Here is a 22,252-nt window from a genome sequence, read left to right on the forward strand (position 1 = left end):
GATTCAACTATTGGGATATAAACGCGTGCTTAAATACAAAGTTGAATATTCATACACACCACGTATTATGGCTGTGGGATATTTTCGCAATCCAAAAACCCTGGAATCACGATCGGAATTCTTGGAATGGAATAGAATTGGATTCCTGACGGGATTATGGGGATCGGCCAAATCGTGGAATCATATGGAGGGGATGTGCTTTGTGAATCATGGGTCATAGCATTCAGGCAAGAAGGGAGGGCTCATGGGCCTAGCTGGCACAGTGGACGCGCCATTGAAATGCATTACATGAGCATTGGCTGAAGAATTCAATGGCGATTTTGGCTGACATCGGCTGTCTGGTAAAGACCAAGAGCTCCATTTGGGCAATCGACATGAACTGCTATTGAAACATATTGCAGTGAACGGCATGCGTGTCAGTGGCAATCCGATGGCGATATTGCCAGGTACAATCCAATTCTATTCAATAAAGACTCGATCATTTGCTGAAAACATCTTCAAATAAAAAACCCAACCCAGGACCCACCTGAAAAAGAGTCATAACAATTATTATTGAGATGAAAATTTTAACATGGATGGAATCAAATGGTACAAATATGATTCCTGCAGGAGTCGCCAAGCTCTACTGTGCATGCGGTATAAACGAATCAACTCATATAGAGCCCTTCGTCAACGTCAGTGCTGGATAAGGGTCGTCCCCACATCGTGTCCGTCGTGAGGATAGTAGACCATACTTCACCGTGCTGGTGAGTGCCTGTTGGTGAAGAGAGGGTTGTGCAGGAGAGGTGCAGATGCCTCCGATGTTTGCCGTAGCAGGGCATCGCATTCAAGTCACCAGGTTCATAGGGCAGTGGGCTAACCACTGCACCACCACTCTGGGCCTCCGAAAGCAACTTAAGCGGATACATTTCTTTAGCTTTCAATGTGAGATAAACTCTCCAACTATTCTACATATCCGATGATTTTAAGCGGACAAATTAACCAAAGGATGTAATTCTTAAGAATAACTCTATTTTGTGCGTCTGGTAGCGTATACATCTGTGTATATATTCGCAGCGGTTTCGGGCCTACGATATTGTTTCTTTGTACGAAAAAATTGGAAATTACATTGCACGCGGCAAACACGTTTATTTTTAAACAAGATTCCAGTTTTGTTTATTTAACTGTTATATTAACAGCGAGAATGAATCACAGCTCTGCTGGGGCTTTTTTTCGAGTTGTTCAAAATAGGGCACCGCGGTTATTGAGAAGCACCTGAAAATATGGGAATGAAATGTTATTTTCTGAACAGCACTGAATGTATTTCTACATACATCTATATAACATGTATACGTGCTGAAAAGTACGTTTTTTTTCTCTCATGTATTTAAGAAGCATTGTAAAAAAAAAAACTTGGTTTAACCTCCTGACTTCTCAGAAATGGCTTTGGCTCATTGCTGGGTTCTAGTAGTAGGCATGCAATGTGTCTGCTGCGAATACAAAGCAATTCAAATATTTATTTATTTGAAAACTGGCATGACTACAGCACCAAAATAAATATATTTATTTTTTAAAGACCCAATAATTTCTTACAAACGCGTTTATTATGAAGTCCCTCTGAATACAGTTTGACCCCTGTCACTGTGATGTGGATTTTATTTTGTTTGTTTCTTTGTTTACTTATTGCCAGGAGACAAAAACAATGGAAATTAGAACTGCCAAAGGTAGGTTCATTTGAGCACAACAACACTACGGCTTGTTTGGGGGGCATAAATAGACATTATGAAAGTAACAACCACAAGATGCTTTCAACCTCTTTTCAGCCGTACTATTTACTATGAATAAACTCCTGAATTTTAGTCGCTGACGGCTACGTGCGATAGCGCGTCTGAAAGGGTTAAATGGCTGTGCCCCCTTCCTGCGTGTACGTTCTGCATATCTCAATTGAGCAGTCAAGTGTGCAAACACAGCAGCGGGAATTAATGCATTCATATTCAAACATCAATTACTCTGACTGAACGCCTTAACATTTTAACTCTTTCCCGTTACTTCGTGCTTGAACTGGGCCCAAAATGTAGTCGTGGGGTATGAGAGAGGGAGAGACAAAAAAAACCAACACAACCCCTAAAGAAACGCGCAGCTACAGATAAATCTGAACGTTTGCAAATGCCCAATTTGATAGCATTAGTGGATTATGTTGAGAAAACATTGGCAACACAAGATAACTAATGAACATCTTAGAAAGCAATTAAGAGTAGAAGCTCTTTTAGGAACGAGCAGCCTGGGCTGAAAATAAGACGTTTTGGAACTTGTGCGCAGATTGGATGGAATGTGGGGGTCGTATTGAGGGCGACCCACTAAGCAGTTAGCGCACGTGAGCGGCTAAGGCGGGAAACCCGGAGCTTCCGCGGATTTCTTCGCGCTTACCTGGCCTTGCTGAGCCAGGTGATGCTTTGTGGGTTGTTGAATTGACGGGGGACCCACCACTAGCGCACGTGAGTGGCTAACTCGGAGCTGCCGCGGATTTCTTCGCGCTTACCTGGCCTTGCAAGGCCACGTGGTCCTTTGTGGGTTGTCGAATTGAGGGGGACCCTCCACTATGTTGTTAACGCACGCAAAGCGGCTAACGCGGGTAACTCGGAGCTTCCGCGGATTTCTTCACGTTTACCTGGCCTTGCAAGGCCACGTGGTGCTTTGTGGGTTGTCGAATTGAGGGGGACCCACCACTATGTCGTTAGCGCACGTGAGTGGCTAACTCGGAGCTGCCGCGGATTTATTGGCGCTTACCTGGCCTTGCAAGGCCACGTGGTGCTTTGTGGGTTGCCGAATTGACGGGGACCTCCCCCACTCTATCGTTAGCGCACGTAAAGCGGCTAACGCGGGTAACTCGTAGCTTCCGCGGATTTCTTGGCGCTTACCTGGCCTTGCAAGGCCACGTGGTGCTTTGTGGGTTATCGAATTGAGGGGGACCCCCCCAAACTATGTCGTTAACGCACGTAAAGCGGCTAACGCGGAGCTTCCGCGGATTTCTTCGCGCATCCCTCGCCGTGCTCAGCCACGTGGTGGTTCGGCGGGTGGCGACCGCTCGTTGCATTTTGCTGCTCGCTGTTCCCCCAGACGCCGTGCGCGTCAAAGCCAAGGGACAGACGAGTGAGCGGTGTTGGTGCTGCCGCTGTGTGTGAGCCTGGCCCCCTTGGAAGAGGATGCCACGGAACGATGACAACAACAACAACAACAGCAGCAGCAGCAGCTGCTCTCTCGTTTTGTTCACTGGCACGAGGTGGCGCAGCATTTTGTTAATTTACGACCCCGCGTAGATCGCTCCGCCACGTGGCAATCACACCGAAAGTGCTGGAATCCCACACAGCTGGAATATGTGGAATTAAGTGGACGTGGCAAATAAAGCGATGTTTTTTTTTATTTGGTGCCAGTGCGTGCGTGGGTGCGCTCGCGTTCAATTCCCGCTCACGGCTATCATGAGTCACGCGTCTGTGAGCCAGTGCTGGGGGGCTCCCATAAGAGTGACTCTCGGCCCCCTCAAGTGAGCATGAAACGTGATCGACATCACAGCCGGGGAGACAAAGGGGCCGTCCATAAATGACGCCACGCGATTTTGGACGATTTTTGACCCCCCACCCTTTCGTCACACGGTGTCACAAAAAGTCAAACCCCCCCTCAAATATGACGTCACAAAGCTCTGCCCCCCCCCCCAAAAAAAAAAAACTTGCTTCAAATCGCTTTAAACTATTGTCATTGTAGTGCGTATTTAATGTGGCGCTGCACTCTGATATTGTAGCAGAACACATTTATTAAAAGCTTCTCTAATTAAGTAGAACGTGTTGTCTATATTTATTTAAAGTTGCGCATTTTTAAGTGATGTCACCTTTCTCAAACCCCCCCCTCGTCACACATCGTCACAAATGTCTGACCCCCCCCCCCATAGGTACGTGACGTCATTTATGGACGGCCCCAACGGCGACCGGGCGCGTGGTGCTGACCCCACCACCGAATCGTGTGCCGTGCCGGCCTGCATAGCTGCTCTCTAACAGCACTTGCCCCTACAGTCTGTCAAGGCTACACGGGGGATCTTTGTGTATTCATATTCTTAGGTTTTTTCGGTAAAGTCACGTAGGTAAAACAATAAAATTAATAAAAGTAAAATAAAAATAAAATAAAAATCACGACGTTTCGGAGGCAACACAAGCTTCCGTCTTCAGGTGGAACCGTCACAGCACGATAGCTGTATCAAGTGAAGACGGAAACTCGTGTTGCCTCCACCTGAAGACGGAAGCTCGTGTTGCCTCCGAAACGTCGTGATTTTTATTTAATTTTACTTGTATTAATTAAAAATTTTACCTACGTGACTTTACCGAAAAAACCTAAGAATATGAATCCTTGTAGTCACGAAAGCTTCAAATCTAGGATCTATGTGTGTCTGCGTGGTTATTGGCAGAGGCCCGGGTAAATATTTAAAAAAAGCGTCAGAAACGCTCGCGAAAGCCGCCGTGCGAAGATCAAGCACACGCTACAAATGGAAAGTGAATTACGATGCTGGATACGCGGACGGATTAACATGCAATAGCCCCCCCCACCTCCACCCCCGTCCCCGTTTTATTCAACACGAAACCGAAATGCTTTCGGGCGAATGCATTAAGCAACGCGTATGCGCTCGCGTTTTTGGCGATTCCTCGTGCGATGAGTTTTGATAAGGATGACACCGACGGTGACCACGGACAATGAGAGCCTGTTGAGAAGAAATCCACCCCCTCCCTCCCCACCCGGTGATTTGTGATGATGAAATAATAGCCCTCGATTACCATTGTTGTTGTGTGAATGAATGTGTGAATGTGTCTGTCTGTGTGTCTGTGTTTTGTCTCGCTCTCAAATTTAGCAATCTTTGGAGGAACGTAATCAACCAGGCGGGGTGTTGACTGCGGTGTTGACCGACTCTCTGTGTTGTTTTGCATTATATATCCACGTTTACTATGTTTGTTTTCTCATTAATTTGTACCTGATGATGGCTGCTTGTGTTGCAATCGAAACGTCGCATTCTATTATTATTTAATTTAATTTCTCTCCACGTGAATTTACCGAAAGAACTTTCGAATAATTCCTGCAGTCACGAAAGCTTCGAATCTAATTTGGTGTGAATGAAGTTTGATAACGGTTACGATCACCGCTACTGTCTGCCGTTAAACTACGGCTGCTGCTACTGATCATGATGTCTGCTGCCAATCATATATTGTTGGTACATGTATTGCTGATGATGACACTGCTGTTTGTATTCATGATGATAATAATATTGGTGGTGATGGTGATACTAATGGTAATGCTATCTTCCACTGATGATGATTCTGCAACTTCCTGCTGCATCTATCGATGATGGCAATAATGGTGACGATGATGATGATGACGGTGGCGACGCAACCAATCCGTCTGGTGCGTGATTAAATCACAGATTTGTCTTATTCCCTTCATCGATAACGCACCTCCGATGAGCACGGTCGACGACGTACGGTGCGAAAGAAGTTCTACATACAAAGCACACGAGAGTCTCCTTTCACGTGAACTATCCCAGCTCACAAGTGCGCATGTTGGCACGTCTGCGCCCCCTCTGTGCTGTGCTGGGTTTACACACTAATGCTGGACAAAGCAATCCCAATTAGCGCACGCCACCTCACCAGGCCCCCACACAGCTTTTTTTTTTTAAAGACTGCTGACTAAACACGTGGGATTAAAGACCTGCCGGCTAATGTATTACCTGTTTCACCACTCCGCGGCATCTGGAGCCGTGCGTTTCAATAGTTTTGTTTTAGAGGCTCGCGCGGAAACGCTCCGTACGGGTTTCTTTTCCTTCTCTGTCCGATTTATTTATTTATTGCACTCGCCCCAAATGAATATAATGCAAAGCTCGTTGGTCGTTATTTGAACTCCATTACACTGTGCACAGGGAGGTCACGGGGAGTGCTGTGGTTCGGAACAGGGTTTGCGACCTTTTAATCTGCACGTTCTGGTTGAAGATGTGGCCCACTATATACATATAAAGACAAAGACCCCCCGGGGGTATAGCCTTACTCTGAATGCTAGGGCAAGTGCTGTTAGCGAGGAGCACCTATGAAGGCTGCCATGGCACACGAGGGGGTGGGTGGCCAGTACCACTCCCAGCCGCCTTTGTCTCCCGAAGTTGACACATGGCAGCAGGTACAAATTTTGAGGCCGAGTCGACCTAGGGGAAGCCCAGGACCGGTTCAAATAATTGTCACTGGCGTTAACCACGAACGGGTCGCTGGGTTCGTAGTGCAGTCCGCTAACAGCTGTGAAACTGCTCACCACATTATGTCCGTGTATTAAAACACACACTCATATAAACAAACTACGTACACACACTCACACATACATAGGTGCTGTTTGCACGAGGAGGCAGGCAAGATGCTGAGCACAAGCCAAGACAAAAACGTCACGTCAACCTAATGCTGAAATCGTTACGGAGTCGTATGACGTTACTCAAAGCGTCTCACGAGTCAAAAAAAAAACGTAACGCGGCTCCGCTCGTTTTCATCGGTGGTCGCGTGCCAACGGTGGACGTTCCACAGTCGCACTGTGGCAGGGCCAGTCTGACACATGCGAAGACTGCCATTGATCTCCCACTACGTGGTACTCAATAGGGATGAGATGGATGTTGGGCTTCAGCCACCCCTGCCTCGAGGGGTTATCGCTGCAACCTTCGTATTGTAAAGGGAACACCGTTCCACCTGGCCCAGATATGCAAATGCGTGGTATTAAAAAGTATAATGAAAAGGAACTAATAGTTAAAAAGTGTCACGTCCGACGACGCCTCAAGATGAAAATATGATGTACACAAGTCATTGTCGAAATATGAGTTTTAAAAAAAATATTTCATGACCAACTACTCTACTGCACATTATAATTGTGTTATCAGTATCGGGAGTAATGACACGATGTTAAGAGCTCTCCTTGAAAAAACTCAGTCAGCAGATATTTTCAAGAAGTTAAGCAGTATCTCTGGAAGATTACTCAACAGAACTATCTCTGGAGCCACTACACAATATATCTTTCATCCAACAAGAAGACGACAATCTTGATTTGAAGCTTTCGTGACTGCAGGAATCCATACTCTTTGGTTCTTTCGGTAAAGTCACATGGGTAGAAAACTAAAATAAAAATAATATATCACGACGTTTCGATCGCAACACAAGCGGTCGTCCTCAGGCGGAAAATATATAATCCACCAGTGTAACTGCTGAACCAGGAAGAAGACGACACTGTTTAAGCTCTGTTTAAGCTTTGTAAACACGGTGTTTGCTTTATGTAAATCACCCAATATATATTTAACATTTCACACGGTGTTCGGCTCAAGCAAGCGAAAGGACAAATGTGGTGTTTTCTTTCAATGCAGTCAGTCATTGCCGATGACGACGAGGTGATGAACTCGCAACACTTGTGAACCCGATTTTAATCAGCTGGTTACCCGGATGTTTGAGTCATTTGGAATCCCGGCTGTAACCAATTCGGCATTCGCTCCTTGGGCACATGACCTCTGGATTGCAAGTCAAGTCGGTTAATCATTGCGCGATGGCAGCATTCGGTAGGACATGTGCCTTTCATATCACAGGTCGCCTTTGGAAAGTAAAGGAGCCTTACCTGGTAATGGAAAAAAATTGTTGAGCTTAATAATTTAGATTCAGAAGGTCCAATTAAACAATGTATCTGAACTATAACAAACACGATAATTGTTTTTTTACCCTTTTATCTGGCAACAAAACTGACACCTTTTTTACAAGGAGTCATGTTTGCATAGACCACAATACCTGCAGTCGTAATGCAAACAAAAAACATAACTCTGATAATGTATGCACTGTCCTTGAATTTGATTGGTCCACACCCGAGACAGCTTTCCTTAGAGCCTAGTCTCACATGGTGTTGGACCAGATGACGCCAAAAGGCGCACAACTTTTTTCTTCTGGCAAATGAGGTTCCAATGGTATAACAAACACACCAACTCACAGTACTGCAGTAAGCATTGTAGTTTAGTTTGTTTTGGTTTGCATGTGTGTGGGCATATAAATAGCATCACTTCATAAGTGTTCAATCCGATCTTCTGTTGCGGCATCGTTCTGTTGGTATATCAGTGGGAATCCCCCACTGTACCATCGTGAGTTCTCATCTTAATGTCATCGAAGACGGCAAAACAAATACCACCTGATAAGCCTGACTTCGTAAAAATGTGCACGAAATAAAAGCATCAATACAATTGTGACTACTTTATAGAAAGCCTTGACCGCCGAAAATGGAAATGTGGAATTTCCATTTACTGGGTTCAGCAGGAAGGCAAATTGGGTATCAGAGTAGGCAATCGTGTTTTGACTCGTCGTCCAGTTATTAGTATTATTAATCATTACACGGCAACATCCTCTGCTAATTTATCATGATTTATAACAGGGATGTGTGCTTCCACGCGTTCCTGGCCAGGCATAGCACACATACCCATGACGTCCAGTCAACCGAGGTGTGCGTGTATAATGCTCGTTACAAAATTCATAAGCAAAAACGGAGAACTTCGAGGCAATGGAAGATGGACTGAGCGTGGTCAGAAGACCTTGTCATTGTCCATCCCGGGTTAATGAACGTTGTCGATCCGCTTGCTAAGTTTGTCGGGTTATTATTTTGAGCAACACCAGTAATACCATCGCTATTATATGCACACAGGTATGGCTCGAAACAGGTGAGGTTTCGGTGTGGAATTAAATTTCCGGCCGTCGCTAACATCGGTGTGACGGTTCCACCTGAAGACGGAAGCTTGTGTTGCCTCTGAAACGTCTTGATTTTTATTTTTATTTTACTTTTATTAATTTTAATTTTTTACCTACGTAACTTTACCGAAAAAACCTAAGAATATTGGTGACGAAATCTGAATCGGTCCCTCTTCGTTGACCAGCCTGGTGAAGTATGGTCAGCAACCCCCCAATGCGGGGGAGGTTTTCATCCACGAGTAGATTGACAATGGGCTGAAGATATCTACTCATATGATTACGTAAGGATGTCATGATGTGCAGATGCCTTTGCCTTACGACATTCAAAATTAATGAGCTACTCCGGAAAATGCCAAAACGCTAGACAAACAGATACAAAAGTAACGTTTTATTTTTATCGTAAACACTGCAGAGGTCAAATCTGCAAATGATGATAATACCTCATCATAATAAAATACTTGCAATAACGCAGGCTGGAAACTATTAGCTTCAAAGATTGTCCAAAAATATGTACAAAGTCACAACGCCATTGTGCATGTACAAAAAAACCCCATCAGCTTTGCCTGAAGAATTGCACAGTGGCCTTGACATTTGTGTCTCTTACTTGAAACTCATGGTTTTCCAGCCTGCGCTATTACTCTGTTAGGATGAGGTTTTATCATAATTTGCCGATTTTTTTTGTTGTTGCCATTATCCAAGCTAATGGGCCCCATAGCGGAGATGCGGCGACTCCTCAAATGTGGATCCCAGAGGAAAACTTTGCAGTAGTTGAGCATTGGTGTCTGTACAGTGGTGATGAGCCGAGATGAAACTGGCCCGCAGTGGTCTATCACTGCATCACTGCTGCTGTCACTTAGTCATCACATTTGCTCAAATTTATTTTCAGGACGATGCAAGGCAGGAGGGACCACAATGCATTTATTCAAGATGCAGTATGCCGATGTTTTTTTTTTGCATAATGCACAATGGCCGTGTGCTGTTTACCTAATTTTGTGTCTTGTTTGAAACTGAAGAGGTCATTGGATAGCAGACGAGTCACAGTACTGATCCAGCACTGCCAAGATCCTGGGTCTAAAGCCTGGGTGTCCATCCGTGATTCGTCTGCGTTCTCAAGCGTAGTCAGTTGATGGTCTCACGGTTTCCAGGCCGTTCACCGGTGACTGCACAGAATGCGTTTTACTGCATTTCGTTACATGAGTACATCTGATGAAATTCTAGCCTGGCAATGGACATTTCTCCGTGGACTCGGGCTAATGAGATGGAACACCCCTTAGCGTGAATACACAATAACTTCATTCTAGAGGATATCGTAAGTAAGTGAGCGATGATTCTCCCTTCGTGGGTCGTTCTTCAACACGGCAGAGATGCACTGCTGTTGCGGGAATTCCCAATTGACAATTTCACTTCGCGACGCGATGGAGATGGCATTGGAATATTATTGGGGAGAATGCAAACACAACGAACTTAAATTAAAAAAACACGCACAACTGGAAATTGTGTTGACAAACGCGATGCCTGTAAGGTCAACGATGTTTGCGGCTGGTGCAATATCCACTCTCCTAAGGCTGAATGCCCTCTACTGGTAGTCCCAAATGAAGGTGTGGGCGAGTGCCACTACTGCCACTGCACCTGCTGTGTGGCAAGCGGCCTTACCGTCGCTCAAATTTTCGGCCAGCTATCTGCAGCTGAAGCCTGGCAATAGGTTTTTAAAGAAGAAAAGCAAATTCAATGAAAACCGCGAGTGAATAGTTGTTCAAATCTCATACGGACAAATTCCAGATGCGATGGGAGTGGAAAGAGATGTGACAGGCTTTGGTATCGCAAAGGAAACCCGGGTTGATAAGAAATTTCAAAATACTTTTGGAGCAAAGAGCCCTGAATACTCGTCGTGACATGTTCAATTCTGAAAACAGTTGATGTTAACGTGGGAAAATAAATGCATGAGTGGCCAAAACATTTTGAGCATGCCATACACGCATGGTAAATGGTCTATATTTCAGTATGGACAGACATGTGCATACAGTAGAACCCCGATTAACGATGGTAATTGGTTCCATGAAGCAGCTCGTTAAGTGATTTGGTCGTTAAGCGAGTCTAGGAAATACAGTACACCAAGAATTCAAAAGAGATGTTTCCACATCAAAGTACAGCAGACACCGAATGTAAACAATGCCCCAACGCTCATGAATGGCCGTCACTGATTGGCCGAGACCTGGTCAGACCACTTTGGAGCTCGCCGATTGGCCGAAATTGGCGGTCACGTGCTCGTCGTAAGCCCGTCGTTAACAGGGGGAATGGTCGGTAAGCGAACACACTGGGCTGTATGGAGGCCCGCCGTTAAGCGATTCGTCGTTAGCAGGGGTGTTCGTTAAGAGGGGTTCTACTGGATATCATTGTATATAATTGGGTGCTGTGCCAATGCCATCCTGTTATCAAGCGTCGTGGAGGTGGGGGTTGGTGAATCGTACACAGATGGAGCCACGCTATGTTTGAGACACTCACAAACAGGAGACGTGAACCGCCACTATGTGCCAGTTGCAGACCTATCGTTTGGATATTGTGAGTGTTATTCTGTCATTTGTGTGGGTCTCTTACAGATCGCATGGTTTCCTTCCAGTTTGCAAAGCCGTCTTTTAGGCAATTTGGTAAAATATCTAAAGAAATTGAGAATATCATTATGACCGTGTCTTTCAAAGTGGTATTGGAGTTAGAGGCTGTCACTCAAAATCAGAAGGCTGTATGTTCAAGTCCCGCTCAAGGTTGAATTAGCCCATCCTTCCAGGGTCGATAAAGCGAGTACCACTTCGTGTGTAGTCGGCAGTGGCTGCCCAATAGATAGATTGTCCTAAACCGCAGAAATGAGGAATCCCTAACAATTGGCTCAGTGCAAACGATTTCAAGTAGCACAATGGAGACACTTTCACTTTTAAAAACATCAAAGCGATCTCGTTTCACAATAAGTCCACGATGTTTTGGGTCCATACATTACAAACACAAATTGTATTGATTATATATAAATATATATGCAATAAAAAATGATGTATAACTTCTACCAATGAATCTTAATTTTAGAACTTTCGTGACTGCAGGAATTATTATTTGTTTCTTTCGGTTAAGTCACGTCTAAAGATAAAATAATAAATTAAATTAAATAATAGAATACGACGTTTGAAACGTCGTATTCTATTATTTAATTTAATTTATTATTTTATCTTTAGACGTGACTTAACCGAAAGAAACAAATAATAATTCTACCAATGACTCTGAAAGTCAATGGGGTTGAACACTGTTCATTGCCCATCGACTTTTGAGTCCAGTCTATGAGTATTGGTGTCTTAACAGAAATGCATCCAGCTCTTAGAATATAATATCCTTTCCACTGGTAATGAGACGCAGAAGATAATTATTGACTTTACCCAACACTGCGTGAGGAAGTCTGAAAGCAGAACAATACTATTGAGCAACACTTTTCAGTAACAGATTGATGCCTTTGTATAGTCAGCTTAAGGGGGTGTCTGGGAATTCGATGAGTATATGCGAGTGCGCGTAACGCCACCCTCATATATTTTCACTCAATGATGTTATGCCGTATTTGGTTTAACGTTTGTATAAAAGCCAATAAACAAATTGTGTACCGGTAATAACAGTAATTATCCTCCAGTGTGAGCGTGCCTTTTTTGATTATGCCATCTATGTGTATCGATTACTACTCATAAGTGCGTTGACAAAGAGAGAAAAAAAAACTGCTGAAAGTTTATATCGAATTATACAAAATGCAGGATGTTCGACACATTGCAGTCAACGTGCAATTACACTGCATTATAATCCGCATGCTGCGGGTACTCGAATTTCACTGAGAAATTACGAAGAATTCTACATCCTTGCCGTGGTGGCGAGATGTTAAATACCTCGCCAGGTACACAAGAGGTCGTGGGTTCTATCCCGAGCCTGACGCCTGCTGTGCATTTGGAGTGTGCGTGTCTCTCTCCCCGTGGTCGCGTGGATTGTTTTCTGGGTCCTCCGGTTTGACCCCCTCCACATTTACAAAGATGCGTTTAGAGTGTTTGGCTGCTGTACGTTTCCACACGATAAGCCCCTTCGTTGAGCTATCATTTGTGACCAGGTCGCTTCTGAAAAAAAGAACTACATCGCTCAGTGGGTCTTACCAGGTGAAATAAAAAATAAGAATCGAACGCAAGGGACACGCGCGGAGTAGTCGGCGTGAGGGTTAGAGCTGCCGCTGATCGTGCAGCAAATTTCTAAGAAGCATTTACAAGCCACGTGGTGATTTCTTTTATCCACTGCTGGATGAGAGCCTCCCAAACGCCACACGGGTCGCGAGGGTTATGTGAACATCGTTCGCCACACTTGTCAGTGTTTGGCTGGTAAAAGCAGGGAGCATCGATGTGCAGTTCCAAAAAAATAACTGTCGCTGCATTGCACTCTGCTGCTCCACCACGTAGCCCCGTAGCAGCCTATCGTCATCCGCTTTGTGCATGGTGTTCCGCCAACCCAAGCACTGGCCAGGCTCGAACCGGTTTAGCTTCAGAGATCTGAAGGGAACGGGCGCATTTCCAGGGCGAGTTTGATTTGTGGGCCATTCTGCCGTGATGGCCATCCTTTTTAGGGCAGGTGAAATCGTGCGATTGCAAATTCTTGCGTGCGATTGGATCGGACGGCGTTTGCAGTCGGGTGAAATGTGTTCCGCAATGGTCGTAAGCAAATTGCCACCACGAAAAGAAAAGAAAACATATCACGACGTTTTCTCATTGGAAGAAAATGAAAACCGAACTAAAATATATACGTGCGTTATAAAATGCATAATTTTACCGAATTTTGGCTTCACAATGCCAACAATTTACCGAAGTAAACATTCAAAGTTCCCCGCAAAAGCTTTGGGTGAGTCTGTATCCGTTTGCTAAGAAATGTGATGACTGCCTGAAAATGATAAAAAAAACATATATACTAATGAGCCCCAAACATTATGCTAAATATAAACCTTGAGGGAATTGAAATGACACTGAAAAAGAAAAATGTACGTCAGTCAATACTTCAGCTAATATGCCATTTGGGGAAAATAAAAACCGTTTTTTCAATATTTTTACGTTTATTACTAACTATGAGAATGCTGACTTGACTGAATCATAATAACAGATAGCTGAATGATGAAACATATTTTTAGAAACCTTTAACATGATGATGACGGCATGTTTGAAAGCTATGACATTTAGGTATCCGCGATGGGTTCAAGATTTTTTTCCCATAAATCCAAATGATCCAAAAATCAGTCTTCGACACCAAAATTTCAGACAATCCGATAAAGTGTTGCCATGAGGCATCGGGCAACATCAATCGTGTTATATCAGGAAGACAATTTCAATTATTGTATAATGTTGATTACCTAACGAATTTGAAAAGAATAAAAAAATGTTATTTACCTTCAAATGCCAACATGATTTACACTGTTTAAATCTGAAACTCATCCCTAGTAGGTATCTTGAATAGCCATAACACATTCGTATAACACGTTAAACTACGTATACTTTTTATTTTACCAGGTAAGGCCCACTGAGCTGTACAGCTCTTTTTCAGAAGTGACCTGGCCACAAATGATAGCTCTACGAAGTGGCCTATCATATGGAAATGTTTCACAGACAAATACTGCAAATGCATGTTTCTAAATGTGGAGGGAAAAACCGGAGGACCCGTAGAAAAATCGACGCGACCGCGGGGAGAGAGAGTGACACAAAAACTCCAAATATACAACAAGCGTCAGGGTCGGGATCAAACCCACAACCTCCTACTCTTAGTTCTTTCGGTAAAGTCACGTAGGTAAAAAATGAAATGAAAATTAATAAAGAAATAAAATCACGACGTTTCGGAGGCAACACAAGTTTATTATTAATTTTTTTATTAATTTTAATTTAATGTTTTACCTACGTGACTTTACGGAAAGAACTAAGAGTATGAATCCTTGCAGTCACGAAAGCTTCAAATTTACCACAACCTCCTGTATACCAAGTGAGGTAGTTAACATCTCGCCACTCTACAACATTTTTGTAGAGAGTTAAAGAGTCTGGTGTGGTTCAATTTGGCACTGGGAATTGGAGGTTATGCTTATCTCGCACTGTTGAATAACGGACGACATATCTTAATTACCAAACAATATTGCATCTGTAACAGATATTTAATTTTTTCCTCCACACAATGGCACAGAGTGACTGTCCTTGACATCTGTCATTACGAGGTGATATTACTGTTATGCAACTCACCTTTCATTTTGTGCTTTCTGTCTATGTTGCAATGGCAGGTCTGTTCGCCAGTTTCGTTTTCAGCGGTGCTTAGTGGTATTTTATTAATAACCAGTGAATGAATGAATGCCCTTCACCAGGTGGGCCAGTATTTTGAAAACATCATCTCGATTTTATCATTCCGAATGCAAATCTCAACAGCCAAATGTCATCTCAACTTTCCGTTGTCCTTCTCCTGATGCCATTACTTTTGAAAAAAATAGATGTTCTGTCGTGTGCTTGGGTTTTCTCCAGTCCCTGCAGATTTCTCCCACTTGCAAAAACATAATCTTTAAAGGAATTGGCCAAACAACCGACGCCTGTATATTTGGCGTTTGCCTGTTCTCCCCGTGGTCGTGTGGATTTTTCTCCTGGTCCTCCGGGATTTCCCTCCACATTTAGAAACATGCATTTAGAGTATTTGGCTGTTCTCAATTTCCAAGTGATAAGCTACTTTGTAGAGCTATCATTTGTGGCCAGGTTGTTTCTGAAAAAAAATCTGTATAGCTCAGTAGTTTTCGTTTTCAGGATAATTCTGTACAAGTCTTTCAGACTCAATGACACTTTCCAAAAAAATGTTTCACAACTGAATATTGCATTCATATGGGGCATGTAGAATTCGCATTGAAGGCTCAACTTGTTATTTTGCATGAAAGCCGTTTGGTTTATGAGCAGGAGGACCACGACTGGAGAAACGAGCTGTCCAACTTTGCTCACGTTACGCTATACATACCAATGCAGATCAAATGGTGAACGACGTCACGGGTAAATGAACGAATACGTATCAGCAAGATACATTGTAGTAATTGATGGGAGACACACATCCATGTATGTTGCGTCTGTGTATGTATGCATTCATGGATGTAAGAAAATAAACACATACATGAGAAAAATACGAATATCGCTTGGACCTCCCTTCAGTCGACTTAGTGTGTGAGTAATACCTGGTGAGGTGCGTGCAAAAATCAGCTTGGCTGGGTGCGGTACGGAACCAGCCACACTATCCTCCCTCCTTTGCTCTGCTGATCTTTAGCAGGTGCCCTGGCGGTGTAGGGTTATTAAGGTGCGTTTATACGAGAGCATAATGTGTGCACAATAGCACAAAGGAAATGCCGTCTGACCTGGAGCACGCGGAAATGGAGTGATCTGCATTGGCTACAGGGTTGCCGATGATGCCGATTCCATGCATCCCACGTGGAAGAATCTGCAGCGACAACACAAGAACGAGGCGGTAAGTGACAAGGTGCAGAGGAATCACGGCTGGGCGAGCGGGTGTGCGGGCGAGCGGGTGAGTGGGTGAGCGGGCGAGTGGGCGAACGGGTGAGTGGTTAAGCAAGCGGGCGGGTGTGCTGGCCAGCGGATGAGTGGGTGAGCGGGTGTGTGGGCGAGCGGGCGAGTGGGCGAGCGGGTGAGTGGGCGAGTGGGCGAGCGGGTGAGTGGGTGAGCAAGCGAGCGGGTGTGCTGGCCAGCGGGTAAGTGGGTGAGCGGGTGAGTGGGTGAGCGGGTGAGCGGGTGTGTGGGCGAGTGGGTGTGCTGGCGAGTGGGTGAGCGGGTGAGCAAGCGAGCGGGTGTGCTGGCCAGCGGGTGAGTGGGTGAGCGGGTGAGCAGCTGTGCGGCCGAGTGGGTGTGCTGGCGAGCGGGTGAGTGGGCGAGCGTGTGTGCGAGCGATCGGGCGAGTGGGCGAGCGTGCATACGGCGTGAGCTCAACGCCTGCGGGACATTGAGATGGCCGGGCAGCTCAGAGGGCTTATATCCCAAGTCGGCACTTTAAAAAATGCACCACACAAGATCCTGGGTTTTGAATATCGGATGGCCACCGGTATAAACCCGTTTTTCATGAGCCCTTATGTTTGTTACTCACGGCGAATGATTGAGAGAATACGATTTTGCTACGAGTTCCGTGCATTTTAGCCACAAATCAGTGTCAAATCAGTTCAAATGAGCTTTGTGGGGTGCTCTCATCCATTTGTGCTCCTGGGCTAGTGGTGGACATGCCACATTCCTGTGACGAGGACGAGTCATTCCACAGGACAACCAATGTAGACTTTTCCGAAAGTTGTACACATTTTTATACGTCAATAAGGAAGATAGGTCGAATTATGCCTTGACCTGGGTTTTCATTATCAACCTTCCGATTATCAGCTGTGGTATGACCACAATACCATCTAACCAGATCACCTTTAAGATCTGACTTCACGCGTAATACACACAACACACATTTACATATATATATATTTTTTATTGCATGGGGTTTTCCCGACGGAATAATTTGCCAAATGTTGCCACATACCGCAGCGTCTGTGAGAATGTCGAGTGAGTTATTATAACGATAGTCGGTACACAAACAAGGGAATGACACTACATTACTATACACTTCATAGCTCTGTTTGTTTCACGTATTGATATATACTTTAGCGATCTAGACCACTTAATCTGCCATCTAGCGGTTGTTCTTAGGAAAGGCTCTCTGAAGAGACAACCATCTATAAACTACAATTTGTTTTATTTTACCAAGTAAGGCCCCACTGAACTACGTAGCTCTTTTACAGAAGCTACCTGGCCACAGATGATAGCTCGACGAAGTCGCTTATCACGTGGACATTTACAGCAGCCAAGTAACTCTAAACGCGTGATGTTGATTCTAAATGTGGAGGGGAAAATCCGGCGCGCCCGGAGCGAAATCAACGCGACCATTGGGGAGAGAAAAATGCAAAATCCAAATACGCAGCAGGCGTCAGGGGACAGGATCGAACCCACGACCTCCTGTATACCAGGCGAGGTAGTTAACATCTCATCGCCGTTTAACCATCTTCCAGCGTCGTTTCGCAACACAACGTGATATCATACTGACCGATCGGAGGGACATGCTACGAAAAAAAATCCCTCGACTCTAATAGCTCAACTGGGACTCAGTATTAGGTTATTTTAAAAAATTAAATATACAGCACTGAAGCCTGTTCGACACAACATTGCACGGACAAAGCTCGTGGAAATTAACGTTTCCGTTTGCAAAGAGGTATCAATGACGAAGACCCTGTTTTTTTCCCTAAAACGGGTGACGCTTTATTGTACAATGCTACAAAGTGCATTTGCATGCACTGCGGGTATAAATGTGCACATTTCAAAGCGTTAACCGATGAAATCTTCGTAAAAAGATTTGATTATTTGAACCACAAACAGAATTTAATTTGAACGTGACTGGATACACGACTAACTCGTAGTTCATTTGTGACTGTTCTGTTTTGATATTTTTAGACATCTACGATTTAAGAACGCACAAACAAAGATAAAAGTGACTACGTAAGGATTCCCTTTAATCTGCCGAACAACAATGATTATATACGTTTAGTGGAAAGGCCTATCGTGCGTACTCGCTGTAATCTGAGTCTATTTTTAATTGTTGGTGTAAAGGAACCCTTATTTATAGACCTATAATGAACAAAGAGAGAATCGTGGCACAGATACATTGGCTAATTGAGCTGCAAAGGAAAGGTCTGTCTGTGTGTGTGATATATGTGGTGGGGAACGGTAGTGTAGTGGTTAGCAACGCTACGAACCCAGCAATCTTGAGATTGATTCCCGCTCACGACTAATAACAGTGGCGAATATCTGAATCTGGTCCTGGGCCTCCCCCAAGGTAAACTCAGCCTTAAACTGAGTACCTGTTATGGCATGTAAACGTCAGAACGGGGGAGACAAAGGCGGCCGGGTGTGGTGCTGGCCACCCACCACCTCGTGTGCCGTGCCGCCCTTCTTAGGTGCTCGCGAACAGCACTTGCCACTACAGTCTGTTCAAGGCAGTACGGGGGATCTTTGTCTTTGCATATCTATGTGTGTGGACGACCACTGCAACTTTGTCAAGGCGTCTCCGTGTTGGGTGGCGCTCATCTCTTGCGGCTGCTGCGTTGGTTATCGCGGCCGCGCTGGATAAGCCCTCTGTCGGGTTGTCCGATTATACCGCAAATTCAGTTCCAGAAGAAAGGCTGTGAAGCGAAACGTCGAACATCGTGCCTGTGAACGACGACGCATCGTTGAACTTTTGTAGTTGCCCGCAAGAGATGAACACTATCCAGTCATGGAAATTCCACATTACTATGGCATTCCCATTGCAGTGGACTTGTCTTTTCATGCGGTAACCAAAGAAGCAGAGAATGCATTTGATTAAGTGAATGTCCACTGAATAACATTTTAGCATCACCTTAATTCTGGATGAAATTAAATTGTGATGGTAGGGCTGCATGAACTGAATTGTGGTGTAAGAAGGTATTATGCAAGATTTGATATCTGGTAATCAAATCCTATTGGGTACTTTTTGGATAATGGTACAGACGAAGGAGATGACATCAGATATAAAAACGTGAGAATACAAACGCGACAGTTGAAATGAAACAAGAAAATAACTGCTTGTAATTTATCTGTGGCCCCGAACTGATGATGGAATTTCCACGTTCCCACGGCAGGATTATTCTTTGTTTCTCCGAACCTCATTCATTGTTAACGTTCTGCGCAATGGGCTAAGATGATACCCGGGCAGGATTTGAAGTTACAACCTTCTAATTTCGAGTGACGGGGGCAATGCCGTCAGAACACCGCCCCGGGGCGGCAATTCTTATTCAAAATAATCCTCAAACTGGCCCAAATCAGGCACGGCACACCGACGACATTCGATGCCAACGGTGCCTTTCCCGCGGTTTAGATAATTCGACAACTCCGTCCGCCGTGCACACGCTGCGACAACGGGGGATCCGCTTCCCCCAATATTCATTTTGGTGAAATTCCACGCTGGGCGCGAGCATCGTCTCGGCACGTTGGCGCGACGGCCCAAGGAGCGTTCACCTGCGCGGGGCGATCCGTGTGCTTATTAAGCCGTGCACAGCAGAGGGTCGCCCCACCGGCTTTTAAAGGAGGCAATTCGCCGCATTTGACTCGGAGCTACGCACAATCGGGCATTGGGCTATTTAAAGAGCGCGGTGGGGGGGGGGGGAGCAGCGGTTTTGGTCCAGGCGTGTGAATCTGTTTGGCTGTGCGGGGATATAAAAAAAACTGCTGCTAAAAATGAATAAAGTAGGGTAACCCCCCCCCCCCCAGTAATCATCGCTTTAGCCACGTGCTGTGATTGCTCCCTTTAAACGGACCGCCAGCGCGCCGTGGCGTGAGCCGTCGGAGGGCACTTGGGCCCCCCTTCTTCCTCTTGCCCGCCACCCCCCCCCCCCGTTCTAATTCTGAGCAAACTCTCGCGCTGAGAAAGCAATTATACCCTCGCGGGCGGAATGGCATAAAACACAATTACCGGTGGCGTTACAGAGATTGGCGCGTATGGAATAATGATGGATATTTAATAGTCCCAGACGGACATTGCTATTTTATATATATATACGTACATCTCGAGCGAGTTCATGAAGCGTTTGACTCGAAGAGGCGACAATTGCAGGGACTGTTTTTTATTTTCTTTCGGCAACGTCAAAGCCACGCGGCAACGCGCAAGCGCGGCGCGACACGGACTGTGTGGAAGTTGAGCCGTCAAGAGATGCGTCTCTCTTGCTCAAGTGCGAGAGAGATGGCAGAGGTCGCAAACGGGTTTTGATTCCTTACCCGTACCCGTACCCGGCCGCACCAGGGTCGCAAATGGGTACCCGTACCCATACCCAGCTGGGCACGGGTACCCGTTCCCTACCAGTACCCGTACCCTACCCGAAATGAGTGACAAACGGTGACTCACCAGTGACTCACGGCCTACCCGTACCCGTACCCGGCCGCACCAGGGTCGCAAACGGCTACCCGGCTACCCGTACCCGGCCGGGTACGGGTAGCCGGGTATCGGGTAGGGTACGGGTATCGGGTACCCGGTTGCGACCTCTGAGAGATGGGCAGTGGCCCGTGCCTTTTGTGGACACACTGAGCCGAAAACGAGTGGGAAATTACACATTCCAATGGCCGGGACCAGTCCTCCCCAGAGGAAATTGCCACCGCGATGCCTGCTTTATTGACCCTCAGGGGATGATGGGGACGATTCAACCCTTGACTGGGATGCGAGCTCGCGACTTTTACGAGCGTATGGCCAGGCAAGTTGCTACAGCGGCGATGATGACCTGTGAATACCGCGTGCGTGCGTAAGATTAACATCGTGCACGTTGTAGTAATGCCACATTTAATGATCGCGATGTGGCTGTTTTAAATCGTATTGTGTAACGATGTGAATATACTTAATGTTGGGCTAATAAACATGATTGTAAAAAAATCACACCACTAATGTTCTATTCATACATTGCAAGATTTGCAATAAGGGTTGTAAAAAGTGCAATTACACCAATGCCAAACAGAGGGTTCTTAAAAAAAAAATCATGCAGTGGTGGCGCGGTGCGTGTGTACACTTACAGTGATGTATCTGCATACACTTTTGGACCATGTGCTCATGAGCCACGGTCTTACTATATAATTATTATTATTATAATAGAGCCTATTGGATAACGTTAAGGCATGACAATACTGTAGAAGCACATTGCAAATGTATGCTGCGTGTGTACATATATAACATGGTAATTAACAGGAAGGATGTGTATTCATTTACACGTCAGGTTCGCGGGTTTGAGACCAACAATAGAACACACAATCGCTTGCGCGTTTTATTTTCACGAATTATTTGGCTATGCTGCTGCCGCCACTTTCGCAGTGGTGCAGCAAGCACAATCAACACGCAAACTCAACCCGCCCGTCAGCAACACTGCCTCAGGGCCATTGCCCGAAACGTCGCCAATCATACATGGTTCATTTCTCTGAAGGCAGTGTTGTTGAGGAGCGTGTTGGGTTGTATTACGTATTTATTTTCACTGTGGCACAAGCGTCGATATTAACACACTCAGTAAAATGCATCATTACAATGGAGAGCACTTTTGAAGAAAAAAAACGCCTACATTATAGAGTTATCACGACATTATGTTTTATCACTGTATTTTGTTATCGGTGCATTTAACATAGCTAGTTTGTGCTTGTTTTCTTTTACTGGAGAGGATGTCACTAAGGAATGAAGTGCATTAGACCAGAATGGTAAAACACATTTTTTAAATATTTAAATAGTCGAAAAGCCACCGAGATAAAAATCTTACCTTTCTCCCACTTCCCCAAAAAAGTGGATGTCGTGAGTTTGAGATTCACATTTTACTCAGCGATGGCTATTACGCGGAATAGGAATGTACACTAGATCGTATCCACTCA

General features: G+C 45.1%; 1 protein-coding gene across 1 annotated transcript in view; it reads right to left on the reverse strand.

Moving 5' to 3' along the window:
* Window positions 1–22,252, reverse strand: part of LOC144941609 (estrogen-related receptor gamma-like) — a 253,804-nt gene that overhangs the window by 139,751 nt on the left and 91,801 nt on the right. Inside the window, exon 2 of the mRNA XM_078867929.1 lies at window positions 16,162–16,244. Coding sequence (XP_078724055.1) covers window positions 16,162–16,244 — 83 coding nt within the window. The remainder of the gene's footprint in view (window positions 1–16,161; window positions 16,245–22,252) is intronic.

The sequence above is a fragment of the Lampetra fluviatilis genome, chromosome 25, assembly GCF_964198595.1.
Source record: "Lampetra fluviatilis chromosome 25, kcLamFluv1.1, whole genome shotgun sequence".
Classification (NCBI taxonomy): Eukaryota; Metazoa; Chordata; class Hyperoartia; order Petromyzontiformes; family Petromyzontidae; genus Lampetra; species Lampetra fluviatilis.